Below are 18,595 nucleotides of genomic sequence, written 5' to 3'. Positions count from 1 at the left end.
CCATACTGTTTTCCATAGTGGCTGCACCAATCTGCAATCCCACCAACAGTGCACAAGGGTTCCCTTTTCTCCACATCCTCACCAGCACTTGTTTGTTGATTTATTGATGATAGCCATTTTGACTGGGGTGAGGTGGTATCTCGTTGTGGTTTTTATTGGCATTTCTCTAATGATTAGTGAGGTTGAACATTTTTCATGTCTGTTTGCCATCTGTATGTCCTTTTAGAAACATGTCTCTTCATATCCTCTGTCCATTTTTTAATTGGGTTGTTTGTTGTTGTTTTTTTGGAGTTGAATTGAGTGAGTTTTTTATAAATTGGGGATATTAACCCCTTATCAGATATGTCATTGGCAAATATCTTCTCCTATTCAGTAGGATCCCTTTTTGTTTTATTGATGGTTTCCTTTCCTGTGAAAAAACTTTTCAGTTTGATGTAATCCCACATGCTTATTTTTTCTCCTACTTCTCTTGCCTGAGGGGATATATCAGTAAAAATCTTATTCCGGGTAATGTCTGTAAAGTTTCTTCCTGTATTTTCTTCTAGGAATTTTATGGTTTCAGATCCTACATGTAAGTCTTTAATCCATTTTGAATTTATTCTTGTGTATGGTATAAGGAGGTGGTCCAGCTTCATTTTTTTGCATATGTCTGTCCAGGTTTCCCAGCACCATTTATTTTTTTATTTTTATTTTTTTATAGTTTTATTTTATTTTTTAAGATTTTATTGGGGAAGGGAAACAGGACTTCATTGGGGAACAGTGTGTACTTCCAGGACTTTTTTCCAAGTCAAGGTGTTGTCCTTTCAATCTTAGTTGTGGAGGGCAACACCATTTATTGAATAGACTGTCTTTACCCCACCGTAAATTCTTGCTTCCATTGTCATAGATTAAATGACCATACAGGCCTGGATTTATTTCTGGGCTCTCTATCCTGTTCCATTTATCTATGTCTGTTTTTATGCCAGTACCATGTTGTTTTTATTACTGTAGCCTTGTCGTATAATTTGATGTCAAGTATCGTTATACCTGCCATTTTGTTCTTATTTCTCAAGATTGGCGAGGCTATCCATGGTCTTTTATGGTTCCACATGAATTTTAGGACTATATGTTCTATTTCTGTGAAAAAAGTCCTTGGTAGTTTAAAAGCCAATATTAGTTTTTATTCTATTAACTGTTTATCCCATCTGGTTTTTATTTTCCTCTACTTCCTGTGTAGAATAGCTTCTGTTCTTCTAACTTCTCTTAAATCCTAACTTATTTATATTTTAATAATCACAGCAGAAAACATACATATTGAAATAGAGTATTTTACCATAAATTAGCTTCCTTTGTTCTCAATATTATATTTAGGGATTTTATTTTAATTATGTACATGAGCAACTTACATTATCTGGACACTTCATTCCAGGTCAGTAGAGGGGGCCTCATAAAATATGTTAAAAATCACTGGTCTACCATTCAACATTAAATATTATAAATCTCTGATAATACATGGGGAAATGTTACTTTCTATCAGGTTTCACCCAATTTTCTGAACTAAAGCTGAGTTAACTGATAAGCTTAATGACCATTTGTCATTTCTTTTGTAAATTAACTATTATTGTTTGCCTATCTTTTCACTGAGTTGTCTTTTACATTTTGATTAATAATTATTTAAATACAGATATTAATTCATGATTTATATTACACGTCTTTCTCCTGTCACTCACTTTTTAAATTCAACTTGTGATATTTTGTTGCACCAATGCTTTTTTCTTTTTGTATAGTACATCTTTTGCCTTTGTAACTGTTAGGCTTAGTGTCTTCCTTAAAAAGGATTTCAAATGAAAACATATGTCCATACAAAATCTTGTACCAGAATGATCAAAGAAGCATTATTCAAAATATTTAAAAGATGGAAACAACCCAAATGTCCACCAGCTGATGAACTGCATATCCATGCAATGCAGTATTTGGTAATAAAAAGAAATAAACTACTGATACATGTACAACATGGATGAACCTTGAAAACATTATGCAGAATGAAAGAAGTCACAAAGGAGTACATATTGTATAATTTCATTTATATGAAATGTCAAGAATAGGCAAATCAAAAGGGACACAGTAGATTAGTGGCTGCCTAGCGCTGGCCGGGATGGAGGGAGACTGAACAGTGACAGCTAAAAACTGAGTTTCTTTTGGGGGAATGAAAGTATTCTATAATTGATTGTGGTGATGCACAACCTCTGTGAATACACCAAAAACCATTAAACTGTACATTCTAAATGGGAGAATTTTATGGAATATGAGTTATATCAAAACAAAGCTGTTGTTTACAAAACACATCATAGCAACATTCATTTAGACCCAGAGGTATGCTAGCCAAATTACCATAGAACCATGGAGTGAGGATGGGAGCAAAAGAGAAGGTACATGTGTGTGGTGGAGGGTGGGCTGGGCCAAAGAGATTCAAAGCCTCATCCTCCAAAGCAAAAACAATCAACAGATAAATAATACCTAGGTATGAAAATTCCAAAAGTAGAAATACATGTATACAATTTAAAATGTGGTGATATGTGCCCAAAAGAATCAGCCAAAAGGATTTTTTTTTTGGGGGGAAGGGGTACAGGACTTTATTGGGGAACCGTGTGTACTTCCAGGACTTTTTCCAAGTCAAGTTGTTGTCCTTTCCATCTTAGCTGTGGAGGGCGCAGCTCAGCTCCAGGTCTAGTTGCCGTTGTTGGTTGCAGGGGGCACAGCCCACCATCCCTTGTGGGAGGCAAACCGGCAACCTTGTGGTTGAGAACCACCACTCCAACCGAGCCATCTGGCCACCTGGGAGCTGAGCAGCAGCTCATTGACTTCAATCTAGTTGCGGAGAGCACAGCTCACTGGCCCATGCAGGAATCGAACCAGCAGCCCCGTCGCCCAGAGCTCCCGTTCTAACCAACTGAGCTACCCATCCTCCCCCAAAAGGGTTTTAAATGGTTGCTTCTGGAATACGGGTAATGGGATGAAGAAAAGGCACTGTTGGTTCTCAAAACAAACCTTATTAAACATTGGTCACAATACTAATTGCATAGGTAATTAAGAAAGGTAAAGCTAACAAATTAAAATAAAATACACAATTTTTCTACACCAATGATTACAGACAAATTTGTAATATTTTGTCCTAACACTGAATGCTTTCATTTCTGCTGTTCACTATTCCACAGGACTCTTAACTTCATTTTACCTAAAATGCATAAAGTTTGGCCAGCATTACTTATTAAATAGCCACTATTTTTCTGCTGATTTCAAATACCAAACAATTGTATACTAAATACCTTTAAAAATCACTTTCTGGACTCTTTACTGTTTTGCTGTAAAGTTCTTAGTCTACTGCTATTTTAATGCTCTCTGATGCTTTACTTATTAACTGTACATTATGTTTTGCTATATATAATTTAGGATAAGCACCACTCCCAACAGTTATTATTTTTCAAAATGTCTTAGTTATTCTTAAACACATTCTTTTTCAGATTAAATTTAAACTAAACCTGTTAGGATATTCAATGGGATTACGTTAAATTTGTTGTTTAGAAATCTGACATTATTAAAACAATAAGTCTTTCCCTTTAGAACAGAGTATAATGCTCCATATTTTCAGGTCTTGGTTTTTTTCATCAATAAAGACTTAGAGGCTGTTTCATGCAGCTCCTGCACACGTCTTCAAAGGCTATTTCTTGCTCTTGTGAATGCTTTTATTTCTCTGTTATATTTTCTAATCACATATTGATAGCATGTGGAAAGCTTAGTAATATTTTATATAATCTTTTTTCTGGCAAATCTATGAAATGTTAATAGGTTTAATAAGTGTTTCTCTTCAATTTTATAAAAAGGTGATCAATCATTATTCAGAAATGTTGGCAGTTATATTTTCTACTCAAATGTTAAGTTCTCATTTCCTTCTCTTGCCATTTTTACTTTAGCTAAAACTTCAAGTCCAATACAGAATGTTAGCAAGGATAACAAGTTCCCTTATTTTGTCAATGTCTTTAATGAAAATGCTTTAGTATTTCACCATTTAGTATAATGTTTGCTATACATTTCCAATAGATTTTTGTCAAGTTGGGGAAACTAATTTCCATGTTCAAACTGGTTTTTTAAAAAGATCACTCAGGCCACACTGTAGAAAATAGATTAGAAGGAAGCAAGGATATACTAGGGAATTACAGACCAATAACCCTTATGAATATAAAGATAAAAACCCTCAACAAAGTACTAGCAAGCCAAATCTAGTATATTAAAAGGTTTATGCACCATGACCAAGTAGAATTTATCCCAGGAATAAAAGGGTGATTCAGCATACAAAAATCAATCAAATACACCTCATTAACAGAATAAAGGAAGGCATTTTTTAAACCATGTGATCATCTCAACTGACGCAGAAAAAGCATTTGACAATATCCAACACGCTTTAACAATTTAAAAAAAAAACCAACCCTCAACTAGAAATAGAAGTGAACTTCCTCAGCCTGATAAAAGGCATTGATGAAAAGAAACCTATAATTAACATCATACTCAATGATGAAAAACTGAAAGTCTTCTTCTTAAGATAAGAAACAAGACAAGGATGTCTGTTCTCACCACTTGTATTCAATGTTGCACTGGAGACTCTAGCCAAGGTAATTAGACAAGAAAGAAAGAAAGAAAAGGAGGGAGGGAGGGAGGGGGGGCAGGGGGGGGGGGGGGGGGGGGAGGGGGGGGGGGGGAGGAGAGAGAGAGAAAAGAAAGAGAGGGAGGGAGGGAGGGAGGGAGGGAGAGAGAAGGAAGGGAAGGGAAGGGAAGGGAAGGGAAGGGAAGGGAAGGGAAGGGAAGGGAAGGAAAGAAGGAAGGAAGGAAGAAGGAAAGAAAACGAAAAGAAAAAAGGCATCCAGATGGGGGGTAGGGGAATAAGTAACACTATTTCTATTGATAGATGATATGATCTTATATAGAGAAAATCCCAAAGAGTCCACCAAAAACTATTTGAGCTAATAAATGGACTCAGCAAAGTTACATGATATAAGTTCAATATACAAAATCAGGTGCATTTCTATATACTATCAGTAAACACTCCAAAAATGGATTAGGAAAACGACACCAAAAAGTATAGAGTACTTAGGAAGAAACTTAACCAAGAAAGTTCAAGACTGTACACTGAAAAGCTATAAAAAAAAAAATCATTGAAAGAAATTAAGGAAGACCTAAGAAAACAAAAAGATATCCCATGTTCATGGAAAATTTAATATTGTTAAGATGGCAATACTTCCCCAAATCATCTGCACATCTAAATTCCAACTTTTTTTTTTGCAGAAAGACTGACACTAAAATTCAAATTTAATTGCAAGGGACCCCAAATAGCCAAAACAATCTTAAAAAAAAAAAAAATATATATATATATATATATATATATATATATATATATATATATATATATATTATGTTGAAAGACCTATTTGCAGGACTTAATTGGGAGACTTCCTGATTTCAAAACTTACTACAAAGCTACAGTAATCAAACAGGGTGATAGTGGCACAAAAATAAACATACAAATCAGTGAAATTTTAGAGTTCAGAAATAAGCACTTTTATTATGGTCAATTGATTTTAGACAAGGATATCAAGACTATTCAATGGTGAAAAAAATAGTCTTTTCAACACACAGTGGTGGGACACTAGCTATTCACCCACAGAAGAATGGAGTTGGACCCTTTCCTCACACCATATAACAAAAGTTACTCCAAAATGGATCTAAGACACAACTAACTGTAAGAGCCACAATACTTTTAAGAAGAAACACAGGTATAAATCTTCATGACCTTGAATTAGGCAACGGTGTCTTAATTATGACCAAAAAAAGCATAAGCAGCAAAAGAAAAAACTAGGTAAATCAGACGTCATCAAAATTACCATGAAAGTGAAAAAAACAACCCACAGAGTAGAAAATACTTGCAAATCATACATATGATATGGGGTTAATATCCAAATTATATAAGAAACCTTCCTACTCACAACAAAAAGGCAAACCCAATTGAGAAATGGGAAAGGGTCTAAATAGGTATTTCCCCAAAGGAAATATACAAATGCCCAATAATCCCATGAAATAATACTCAAATCATTTGTTATTAGAGAAATAAAAATCAAAAGCACAATGAGGTTATCACTTCACAACCAATAGAATGGTTATAACCAAAAAAAAAGGAAGAAGAAAACAAAAGGAACCACGTTGGCAAAGATGTGGAAAAATAGGAAACTTTGTATGCTGTTGGTGAAATTTTAAAATAGTGCAGCCACTGTGGAAAAGTTTAGTGGCTCTTCCAAAAAACTAAACATAAAATTACCAATGACCCAATGAGTCTACTCCTAGGTATCTACCCAAAAGAAATGAAAACATATGTTCAAACAAATAATTGTACACAAGTGTTCAGCAGCATTATTTGTAATATCCAAAAAGTAGAAACATACAAAATGTGGTGTGTAGATACAATGGAACATTATTCAGCCATAAAAAAAGAAATGAAGTACTGATAAACACTGTTAACATAAATGAACCCTGAAAACATTAGGCTGAAAGAAGCCAGACACCAAAGGCCACATATTGTTTTTATTCTATTTCTATGAAATATATAGTACAAGCAAATCCATAAAGACAGAAAGGAGATTAATGGTTTCTGAAAAGTGGGGCAGAGGGGAATGAGGAGGGACTGACTACGGGGTATGGATTTGTTTGGAGGTAATGAAAATATTCTGGAATTAGATAGTGGTGATGGTTGTACAACATGGTGAATAAACTAAAAACCACTGAATTGGACACTTGAAAAAACGGTAAATTCTCAGTTATGTAAATTTCATCTCATTTTCCAAAAAAAGGAAGAAAACGTATACTGGGGAAACCAACGAAGAGGCTACTGCAGAGGTCTAGATGAGGGATGACAGTACACAGGCTTTGGGCTGTGGAGTAGAGATGGGAAATAGATTGCTTCTGGAAACATGCTGAAGGTAGTATCAACATAACTATTATCAATATTATAAACCCTGTTTATTGTCAATCTATAAAGTATTGAACAATTGTAAGAGAACAAAATGTACTATCATAAACTTTGATGATGTAAACTAAAGTTACAAATAACAGAAATTGGGAGATAGAAGATAAAAGAAATATAACAGCAAACATTTTCTCATCTTACATCAAAAGGAGTCCAGGTACTATCCATAAAAACAATTATATAGGTAACAAAAATAAGAAAGACAGTGAATAAAATTAGCATTCATAGCAAAGACTCAAGAGATGTTTGAAGTCTTTACTTTTGATGAAAGGGCCTGAAAGTGAAGGGGTGGCACCCTTCCATAGTGCTTTTTTTTTCAATTTTTATCATGTACATATAATATATATGTGTGTATATATGTATATATATACACATACATATAATATATGTGTGTGTATATATATATATATATACACGCATATATATATATATATATATATATATTATTTTTCCATTAGAAATTGTGTAAACTTCAATAACTATGATTACTAACAAATCACATGTAATACACAAAGTACTGGAAACCACTGACAGAATAATAGCCAAATCTCAGAAACAACTTGGAAATTCATTAACAGATGATGACTGTAAATGGGGAAAACCCAAAACAATCAAATAAAAAACTACGACAAACAAAAGAGCATTCTTTAAAAGACATGAAATTAATATATCTAGAAATCACAGACTTCATGTAGGTAGGTCAGTAGGTAGGTAGGTAAGAAGGAAGGAAGGAAAGAAGGACGGAAGGAAGGAAAAGAAAGACAACCACTTAAAAGATATATTGAGAGAAAATACCCCATTTGTATGAACAACCAGAAAGGAGGCAGGGAGGATGAAGTGGGGGTACACTTAACATAAATGTGCAAATCCTACCAACAGCTACTTTAAAATTTCCCTAAACAAACAAAAGAAGTAGAATTGAACAAATGGAAACACATACCGTTTTTAGATAGAAAAAAAACAGTATCATAAATATTTCAAATTTATAAATTCAACATATTCCCAATAAAAAATTTACCAACAAGCCTTTTTCTAAAAACAGACATGAAGATTCCAAAATTCATGTGAAGAAATAACCATGCAGGAAGAGCCAAGAAAACAAAGAAAAAAGAAGAGCAAAGGTGAAGTAGGGAGTACATAACCCTACCATATACTAACTATTAAGACAGAACACAAAGCTTTAATCATAAAATAACAGAGAAGTACTACATCTATGGAGATGATTTTTTATCAACTTTAAGTATTAGGTAGTATGACTTAATGGATTCTTTTTTTTTTATTTTAATAAATTTTATTGGGGAATATTGGGAAACAGTGTGCTTCTCCAGGGCCCATCAGTTCCAAGTCCAGTCACCATTTTCAGTCTTTAGTTGCAGGGGGCACAGCCCATCATCCCATGCGGGAATTGAACCGGCAGCCTTGTGAAGAACTTGCGCTCTAACCAACTGAGACATACGGCCGCCCCACGGATTCTTTACTCAAGGTGCTATAATCCATTGCCATTATTACTTTTTAATGTTCAAATTATCCTATACGTATATGGCCAGTGGGAGCCCCTGTAAGTTTATGCCCTGACATGTTCCTTTTAGTATTTGAGCACTTCCTTGCTTTCTGACCAATGAAGACATTCCAGGCTCACCTATTACTTTCCCTGTTCCATACCTAAACTCAGCCATTTCTCGTAAGAGCCCTGGCTTCTTTCAGTGGGGCAACAGTATTTAGAAACCAAGAACTGGGCATTGGACAGAGCTAAGAAATACACACACACACAAACACACACACAATATACGTATGGTTTTTAGATTTATAAAAAATCGTAAGTTTATCCTGATAACTCCAATTATAATCCAACATAACAGGATTCTTCCTCACCTTCCCCAGTCCTATATTTGTATTTTCCCTCTTCTACCATAATGAAAAGACTGGCTCCCAAGAGCAACATATTTTTTCATTTGCTCTATCCTACAAAACAAAATATATTCCAAATTATTGTGTCCAACCACTGCTAACAATAGACCTACTAAATAAATTTCAAGATTCTTTTTGACTTATATTTCTTAATTGATCTAAATGGTAGCAACTTATTCAAAATAATAATACAAACAATGTACTGGGTGCTTATAGCTCATGGAAAAGGGAAATGAATGACAGTAATGTTATAAGGGATGGAGGGAAGAAATAGAATACTAATTTATACTTTTACTAGCATGAAGTTACCACTTTATTTGAAGTGGTGCTATTTGAAAATGGATTTGGATTAGTTATAAACATATATTGCAAACACCAGGGCAACCAATAAAAATAAAATTTTTTAAGTATAATTGATGTGCTAAGAGAGGGCAGAAAATAGGCAGAAAAAGAGTAGAAGACAAAAATAAAACAAACCAAAAACAAGGAAGGTGAATAGAAAACAGTTACAAATATGGTTCATAATAATACAACTATTTCAACAACCACTTTAAGTATAAATGGTCTAAATACACAAATTGAAAAACAGAGACTGTCAGAGTGGATAAAATACAAGAACCAATTATGTGTTGTGTATGAGAATCCACATTAAACATAAAGACACAGACTGGTTAAAAGTAAAGGGATGGACAATGATAAACCATGCTAACACTAATAAAAGAAAACCTGGGGCCGGCCTGGTGGCTCAGGCGGTTGGAGCTCCGTGCTCCCAACGCCAAAGGCTACCAGTTCGATCCCCACATGGGCCAGTGGGCTCTCAACCACAAGGTTGCCGGTTCGACTCCTCGACTCCTGCAAGGGATGGTGGACCGCACCCCCTGCAACTAACAACTGCAACTGGACCTGGAGCTGAGCTGCACCCTCCACAACTGAGATTGAAAGGACAACAACTTGACTTGGAAAAGTCCTGGAAATACACACTGTTCCCCAATAACATCCTGTTCTTCCCCTTCCCTAATAATAATTTTTTTAAAAAAGTATACATCTTTAAAAAAAGGAAAGAAAAGGAAACCTGGAGTAGCTACATTAATTTCAGAGAAAGCAGATTTCAGAACAAGGAAGAGTCTCAGAGATAAAAGGGGGCATTAAATAATGCTAGAGGAGTCATTTCTCCCACAAAATGTAATAATCCATAATGCAAATGCACCTAATAATAGACCATCAAATTACATGAGTTAAAAACTGTTAGAATTGCAAGGAGAAACACAAGAATCCACTATCGTAGTTGATGATTTCAACACAGCTCTATCAGTTACTGGCAGATCCAGCACGCAGAAAATCAGGTAAGGGTATAGTTGAACTGAAAACTGCCAGCAGTCCATTAAATCGAACTGATTGCTAAATCTAATTGAATATAAAATACTTCATCCAACAACAGCAGAACAACACATTCCTCCCTAGCTCATATGGAATATGCTTTGTTCACCAAGACAAACCACATTCTGGGCCAAAACACACCATAACAAATTTTAAACAATATAAATCATATTGAAATTTGTTCTTAGATCACAATGGAAATAAACTAGAAGTCAGTAACAGAAAGACAGCTAGAAAATCCCAAAATACTTGGAGATTAAATAAGGTACTTCTAAATAACGCACACGTAAAAGAAGAAATGTCAAGAATAATTTAGAATATTTCTAAATAAATGAAAATACAACTTATCAAAATTTGTGGAATACTGCAAAAGTAGTTCTTAGAGGAAATTTTACAGCATCGAATGCACAAATTAAGAAATGTCTACAATTGATCATCTAAGTTTCCACCTTAAGAAACCAGAACAAAAGCAAATTAAACCTAAAATAAGGGGGGGAGGAGTGAAAATCAGCAAAACACAATGAAATTTAAAATAGGAAATAAGTAGGAAAAAAATAATCAACAGTTGGTTCTTTAAAAAGATCAGAAAATTGATAAGCCTCTAACCAGGCCAACCATGAAAACAAGAGAGACTACAAATTATTATTATCAGAAATGAAAGAAGGGGGCCGGCCCGGTGGCTCAGGTGGTTAGAGCTCCATGCTCCTAACTCCAACGGCCGCTGGTTCGATTCCCACATGGGCCAGTGGGTTCTCAACCACAAGGCTGCTGGTTCAACTCCTCGACTCCCGCAAGGGATGGCGGGCTCTGCCCCCTGCAACTAAAATTGAACATGGCACCCTGAGCTGAGCTGCCGCTGAGCTCACGGATGGCTCAGTTGGTTGGAATGCATCCTCTCAACCACAAGGTTGCCAGTTCGACTCCTGCAAGAGATGGTGGACTGTGCCCTCTGCAACTAGAAAATGGCAACTGGACCTGGAGCTGAGCTGCACCCTCCACAACTAAAACTGAAAGGACAACAACTTGATGCTGAATGGCACCCTCAACAACTAAGATTGAAAGGACAACAACTTGACTTGGAAATAAAGGCCTGGAAGTACACATGTTTCCCCAATAAAGTCCTGTTCCCCTTCCCCAATAATATCTTTAAAAAAAGGAAATGAAACAAGGGTCATCACTACTGAATCCTATATCATATGCATAATAAAAGAATATTATAAACAACTCTATGCCCATAAATTTGACAATTTAGATGGAATGGGCAAATTCTTTGAAAGACACAATACACCAGAACTCACACTAGAAATAAATTGAATAGGCCTATATCAATTAAAGAAATTGAATCAATAATAAGCTTCTACATCAGATGCTTTTACAGGTGAACATTAAAAAATAAAGTGATATAATTCCTCTACAATCTCTTCCAGGAAATAGAAGCTGAAGGAGCATTTGTAGTTCATTCTATGAAGCCAGTATTACTCTCATACCAAAACCAGAGACGTCACAAGAACAGAAAACTGAAGACCACTATCTCTCATGAACATAGAGGCAAAAATCTTCAACAAAATATTAGCAAATCAAATCTAGCAACGTATAAAAAGAATTATACACCAAAAGCAAGTGGGATTTATTCCAGGTACGCAAGACTGGTTCAATACTTGAAAATACATTAATGTAATCCATCACATCAACAGGTTAAACAAAAAAAGTCATACGATCACCTCAATCGATACAGAAAAAGCCCTTGACAAAATTCAGAATGATAAAACACTTAGACTATGAATAGATGGAAGCTACTTCAATTTGATAAACAGCATCTACAAAAAAACCCATAGCTAACATCATACTTAATGGTGAAAGACTGAATGCTTCCCCAAGAACAGGAACAAAACAAGAATTCTGGTCTTGATACTTTTATTAAACACTATATAATGGAGGTTCCAACCAGAGAGATTAGACAAGAGAAAGAAATAAAGGACAGCCAGATTGGAAAAGAAGTAAAATTACCTGTATTTGCAAATGTCATGATCTGTATATAGTAAATATTAAGAAATCCACTAAAAACCTATGAGAAAAAATAAGCAACTTCAGTAAAGTTGCACGACACAATATCAACATACAATAATAACCGTATTACTATACATTAGCAATGAACAATCTGAAAAGAAACAATTCCATTTACGACAGCATCCAAAAAGAGTAGTAAATTTAACAAATGAAGTGCAAGCCTTGTACACTGAAAACTATTAATACACTGTTAAATAGAAAAATATTCCACGTTCACTGACAGGAAAACTTAACATTGTTAAGATGGCAATTTTCCCCAAATTGATGTACCTATTCAATGCAATCCCTACCAAAATCCCAGTTGAGTTTCTTGAAGAAATCCACAAGCTAATCCTATAATTCATGTGGTAATGCAAGAGTCTATAATAGAGAAAACACTCTTAAAAAAGAACAGAAGTTGGAGAACTCACACAAGCCAAATCAAACGTTACTACAAAGCTACAGTAATCAAACAGTATGTATGGTACTAGCATCAAGACAGACATGTAGATAAATGGGACATAACTGAAAGTCCAGAAATAAACTCTTATTTATGGTCAATTAATTTTCAACAAGGGTACCAACACAATTCAGTGGTGAAAAAACAGTCTTTTCAAGAAATAATGCTGTTGGAGCGGCCAGATGGCTCAGTTGGTTAGAGCGCCAGCTCTGAACAAGGCTGCTCGTTCAATTCCAACATGGGATGGTGAGCTGTGCCCCCTGCAACTAAAGACTGAAAACAGTGACTGGACCTGGAGCTGAACTGTGTCCTCCACAACTAGGTTGAAGGACAACTACTTGGAGCCGATGGGCCCTGGATAAACACACTGTTCCCCAATATTCCCCAATAAAATTTATTAAAAAAAAGAAAGAATGCTGGGTGCTCGCTTCGGCAGCACATATAATAAAATTGGAACGATACAGAGATTAGCATGGCCCCTATGCAAGGATGACATGCAAATTCGTGAAGCGTTCCATATTTTTTTTAGTGGCTACCAGAGGGTAAGGGGGGAGGAGGGTGGGAGATGAGGGTAAAGGGGATCAAATATATGGTGATGGAAGGAGAACTAACTGGGTGGTGAACACACAGTGTGATATGTAGATGATGTAATACAGAATTGTACACCTGAAATCTATGTAACTTTACTAACAATTGTCACCCCAATATAGTTTAATTAAGAAAAAAGAAAGATATAATGCTGGGACTCTGGATATCCACAAGCAAAAGAATGAAGTTAACCTCTTACCTCACACCATATACAAAAACTAACTCAAAATGGATCACAGAAACAAGTATAAGAGCTAAAACCATAAAACTCTTAGAAGAAAACAGGTATAAATCTTTGTGACCTTAGATTAGACAATTTTCTTAGATATGAACCAAACGCACAGCAACAAAAGAAATACATAAATTAAACCACATCAAAATTAAACATTTAGGCTCTTCAAAATACACCATTAAGAAAGTGAAAAGACTCACAGTAACTGAAAAAATTAAATTTTTAAAAAAGTAAAAAGACAAGACCACACAATAGGAGAAAATATTTGCAAATCAAGTATCTGATCAGGGATTTGTAAGCAGAATGTAAAAAGAACTCTTTCAATTCAACAAAAAAAGGGCAAACAACCCAATTAAAAAATAGGCATAGGTATGAAGAAGACATTTCTCTAAAAAAGATATACAAATGGCCAATATGCACAAGAAGATACTCAAAATCATTAACCATTAGGCAAATTCAAATCAAAGCCACAATGAGATACCACTTCATAAGCACCAGGATGGCTAGAATCAAAAACACGAACAATAACAAGTACTGGTCAGGATGTGAAGAAATTGGAGCCCTCATACCTTACTGATGGGAGTGTAAATTGCTACAGCCACTTTGGAAAAGTTCCATAGTCCCTCAAAATGTTAATCACAAGTCACCATATGACTCAGAAATTCCACTCCAAAGTAGAAATGAACAGATGTTTGCAAATTTTCTACATGAATATCCTAAGCAGCATTGTTCACAATATCCAAAAAGTGGCAACGACCCAAATATACACCAATGATGAATAAAATGTAGTCTATCCATACAATGGAATATTATTCAGCCATAAAAAGAAATGAAGTACTTACTATACATGCTACAACATGGATGAACCTTGAAAACATGATGCTGAGTGAAGGAAGCCACCAAAGACCACATATTATTTGATTGTTTTATATGAAATGTTCAGAGTAGAGAAATCTATTGAGGACTGCTAAAGATAGTAAAGTTTCTTTTTGCATTGATAAAAATGTTCTAGGGGGTGGCTGGATGGCTCAGTTGGTTAGAGCACAAGCTCTGAGCAACAAGGTTGCTGGTTCGATTCCCACATGGGCCAGTGAGCTGTGCCCTCCACAACTAGATTGAAGACAGCGAGCTGCCAAATGGGCAGCCGGATGGCTCAGTGGGTTAGAGCACGAGCTCTTAACAAGGTTGCTGGTTCAATTCCGACATGGGATGGTGGGCTGCGCCCCCAGCAAGTAAAGACTGAAAATGGCGACTGGACTTGGAGCTGATGGGCCCTGGAGAAACACAAAACACTCTGGTTCTAATATTCCCCAATAAAAATTTTTTAAAAAAAAGTTCTAAAATTGGATTGTGGTGATGGTTACACAACTTTGTAAATACACTAAAAACAATTGTACATTTTTATTTTTATGGCATGTGAATTATACCTCAATAAAAGATTTAAAATAATTCGAATGCCATAAAATATATAAAATATTTTTAAAACATGAAAAAAAACACGGAAGGAATCAACCTGTTAAAAAATGGAAAGCAGTAGGTATAAGACCAGCTAGCAGACCTCTGCCTAGTCCACCTGAGAGATGTTGGCTTGGACAAAAATGTCTCTGGTAAAGAAGAACCCAGAGGAAAGTGGAAAGGTTTCAGACTCCTGGGAAGACTTGATAATCTAGATGTGAACAAGGGGGAAGGAGCGGATATCAAGGCTGACTTGCACTATGCATTCACTTGTTTGCTCTGCTTCGGCCAGCAGTTGTTCCAACAAGGTTCACAAAGGTGATCTGTGAAATGGGTCATAATTACCAGGAGAAGCTTGCCAGACTGGGGGAAGAGGAAGGGAGAGGTCATTCCAGATCCATGCAAAGCAGGCAAAGGCAAAGCTAGGTGTGGCTGAAGGGAGACGGATGGACTGTGAAGGCCTGCCAGCTGTGAGGACCTGCAAGCCAACAAGGAGCCACGAGAGGTTTTTCACTGAGCAGAGAAGTGATTCTTGGCCTCGAGAAAAGGTAACCCCAGCACCAGTGCGAATAAACTGGGAAGGAGAATGACTGGAAACCAGCTGACTTAAAGAGGCCATTGCCCAAGACCAAGAGAGACCTTTGCAAACTATGACCAGGACTAACCAGGCTGGACAACAATGCAAGAAAAAACCCACTCAAGGAACCGGTTATGTACCTGTGCCTCCACAACATAGTACACAGAAGGAACCCAGATAACAGAGGAGGGCTGCAGTATTCTGCACTCACCCACCTCCACCAACCTAAGGAGGCATACAGGGCAGGGAGCAGTTTGGGGCTCCTCTGCCCCAGAGGGAGCTTATACTCCTTGCAGAGTGCTCAGAGCCCCATTCTAGACTCGCCTCTATGAGAAGCAAAGGCACCAGGGAGACTCCTTCAGCTGCAGTATCCTTGACCTCATGGTTCTCTTTGCAATGCTTATCGCTGGTTTGGGAGTAAAGCAAAACAAAGCATGCCTAGTCAGCTAAGTGTGCACTGTCATTCCTGCCCATCCTCAAAGGAAGCTGGGTCAATTTTCTTAGAAACCGTGATGTCCTAATACCTTATTTTTATAGATTATTTCAGGCAACTGAAAACATCTGAATTTCTTAGATTGTCTTGTATGTTCTGATTTCTTCTGATTCTAATTTAAGGAATTTCCAGGTATTTTATGAAAATTTATTTTCTATTTGCATTCATTTAAGTCATAAAGATGAAAAAAATACAGAACACGGTGCATATTACTAGCTGTCCTTGCAATCCCTTTGTATCTAATGTACTGTAGGCACACCTACCGGTATGTAATAGAAATTCCAGCGAGACTAAGCTTACCAAAAAGATGGTGGCATTCAAGGCTCTAATCACTCCAGTGCCAATCTATTTTCCAGCTGAATTTCTCAATATTCTGCCTGTCATGCCACACTACTGCCACACTTTCCTTCTATTTCCCAAAAACACCACACATGTTCACACTGCATGCCTTGTCTTTGTCTGAAATAATAAACAAACAAATAACAAATGAAATAACTCATCATATTCCAGAGCACCCACTGTTAGCTAGATACTAGTAGGCAATTTACATTACTATCTAACCTTCACAGCAGCCAGACAGTATTATTTTCCCTATTTTACACATGAGAAAGTTGAGGCACAGAGAAGTTTGCCTAAGAACACTGACTAATATCAAATGCCATTGTCTAGTTAAGGAATACCATGGAACCTGTTTTATCTGGCAAAACCCTAACCTAACCCTCGGAACCTCCTGTCTCAAGTCTTCCAATCTCACCAAGTAGCCCATTACATGTTCCTTGGGGTTATTATGGTCCTTTGCGCACCAAACCTTTTTTAAGTGAGCACAGACATAATCACCAGTGTCTTCCTCACTGTACTAGTGTTACGAGATGGTGGGCCCTCCTCAGCGCAGTGTCCAGGTTCTTGGTGACTCGAGCAAATTGAATGATACCAGATACCGAGGTAAAGTTTTGTAGTGAAGGAGCTCTCCCATGTCACTAGGAGCCGTTTAAAGGCAGCAATGATGACTTAACTCATTTTGCACTTGTGCTTGAGACGATAGGCGCTAAGTAACTGCATGTCAAAATTAAATAACTGGTCCCCTAGCAAACTGCTACTACACCTTTTGTGACCCCTTTACCGTTTCCCCAGGCGGCAAGTGAAAGGAATATAGCTTAACTGTAATCTCTCAAAAATGACACAGACCCTCTTTCACAGCCTTCCCCCCACTGTACTGTATTGCTAGTGCCTCCTTCTCCTCCCACGGTAGGTAGTAGCTCAAGGGCAAGATCAATATCATTCACAGTTGTGTCCCCAGAGCTCAGCACGGTAACCGGAAGATTAAGAAAAACCAAATGCTCAAAATCGTTTTACTGAAGTGGAATAGTCCCCCAAAACTAACTTTCTAATATAAAATGGACAAGGGAAAAAGCTGTTCCAGCTGAACAGCTTAAATTTAAGATTCTTCAGAATAGTTAAGTGCATTCTGGAGCTTCTAAAACTCTACCCCTGACATCGGAGGTAACAGAAAGCAATTACAGGGCAGGAAGAAAACCTGGAAATGAACATCACACACAGCGTTTACTGATCGAAAAATGAGGGCGTTAAGAAGCTGTATTTCTGTCTTCGGTGCTGAGTGGGGCCACTTTTACAGGTAAGCTGCTCCGTAATACACCTTCAGGCACTGAGAGCGCTAAATACCTACTAGCTGCAATGCTGCGGTGGGGGAGGGGAGGGGCCTCGACCCCCGCCGCTCAGCAGACACTGACGTCAGCCCCGACACTCGACCTCCCGACCCCTTCCTAAGACCGGCGGCCGTAGGCGTCGCGCGACTAACCTCGGTTCTCCTCTTCCAGGTACCGCACCCGCAGCTCGTCCTCCGACTTCACCTCAGAGCTGTAGCCCCGCCGCAGCGCCGCCCCCTCGGCCGCCGGCGCCCAGCCCCGAGCCCACATCGCCGGGCTGACCCGCGCGCCCGCCAAGGACCGGTGCAGCCTCCACCCAGGGACGAGCGGCGCACAGCAAGCGGCCACCAAGCGGGCACGGCTGGCCTGCAAGGTGCCCAATGCCCCAGGTGCCGCTGCCGCCGCCATATTGTCTGTTTACGGCGTGGGCCTGCGGCTGCCGCCCCACCCCCGCCGTGCGCGAGCCACCAAGCACGCCAGGGCCCCGCCCCAAGCCTCACTGTCACGCCAGGCCCCGCCCTGCAGCCTCGCTCTCGCTCCAGGCCCCGCCCCCGCCGACTCACCTCCCCAGGCCCGGTGACTGAGTGTTGCAGGTCTTGCTTGCTCCCACCACCCGTTCCTGGCACCGGTTCTAATGGATGTCCATCAAAGACAACGACAAAGTAGTTTTCCAAGACTGTGGAGTAGTTTAGGGGAACATGTTATATAAGAACTACCCGGAGGGAGTCGCTTCCCCGCACCCCTGGG

The 18,595-nt window shown here is 37.9% G+C and overlaps 1 protein-coding gene and 1 non-coding gene across 7 annotated transcripts in view; one reads left to right on the top strand and one right to left on the bottom strand.

Annotated features, from left to right (window-relative positions):
• Positions 1–18,318, bottom strand: part of AUH (AU RNA binding methylglutaconyl-CoA hydratase) — a 165,452-nt gene extending 147,134 nt beyond the window's left edge. For 4 of the 6 annotated variants that reach the window (XM_074330193.1, XM_074330195.1, XM_074330196.1 and 1 more), the window contains exon 1: positions 18,001–18,312. In XM_074330193.1, coding sequence (XP_074186294.1) covers positions 18,001–18,256 — 256 coding nt within the window. In that variant the 5' untranslated portion in view covers positions 18,257–18,312. Of the gene's footprint in view, positions 1–18,000 lie in introns of all 6 variants that reach the window. The other 2 variants (XM_019713877.2, XM_019713876.2) reach the window with 2 other exon arrangements.
• Positions 13,260–13,363, top strand: LOC141571472 (U6 spliceosomal RNA). Its single transcript, XR_012496200.1, has one exon. It is a non-coding gene; the product is annotated as a U6 spliceosomal RNA (small nuclear RNA).
• Positions 18,319–18,595: the final 277 nt, after the last annotated feature.

The sequence above is a fragment of the Rhinolophus sinicus genome, linkage group LG04 (genome assembly GCF_036562045.2).
Source record: "Rhinolophus sinicus isolate RSC01 linkage group LG04, ASM3656204v1, whole genome shotgun sequence".
Taxonomy (NCBI): Eukaryota; Metazoa; Chordata; class Mammalia; order Chiroptera; family Rhinolophidae; genus Rhinolophus; species Rhinolophus sinicus.
The sequence above is the reverse complement of the archived record's forward strand: the minus strand, read 5'-3'. Positions and strand labels throughout refer to the sequence as shown.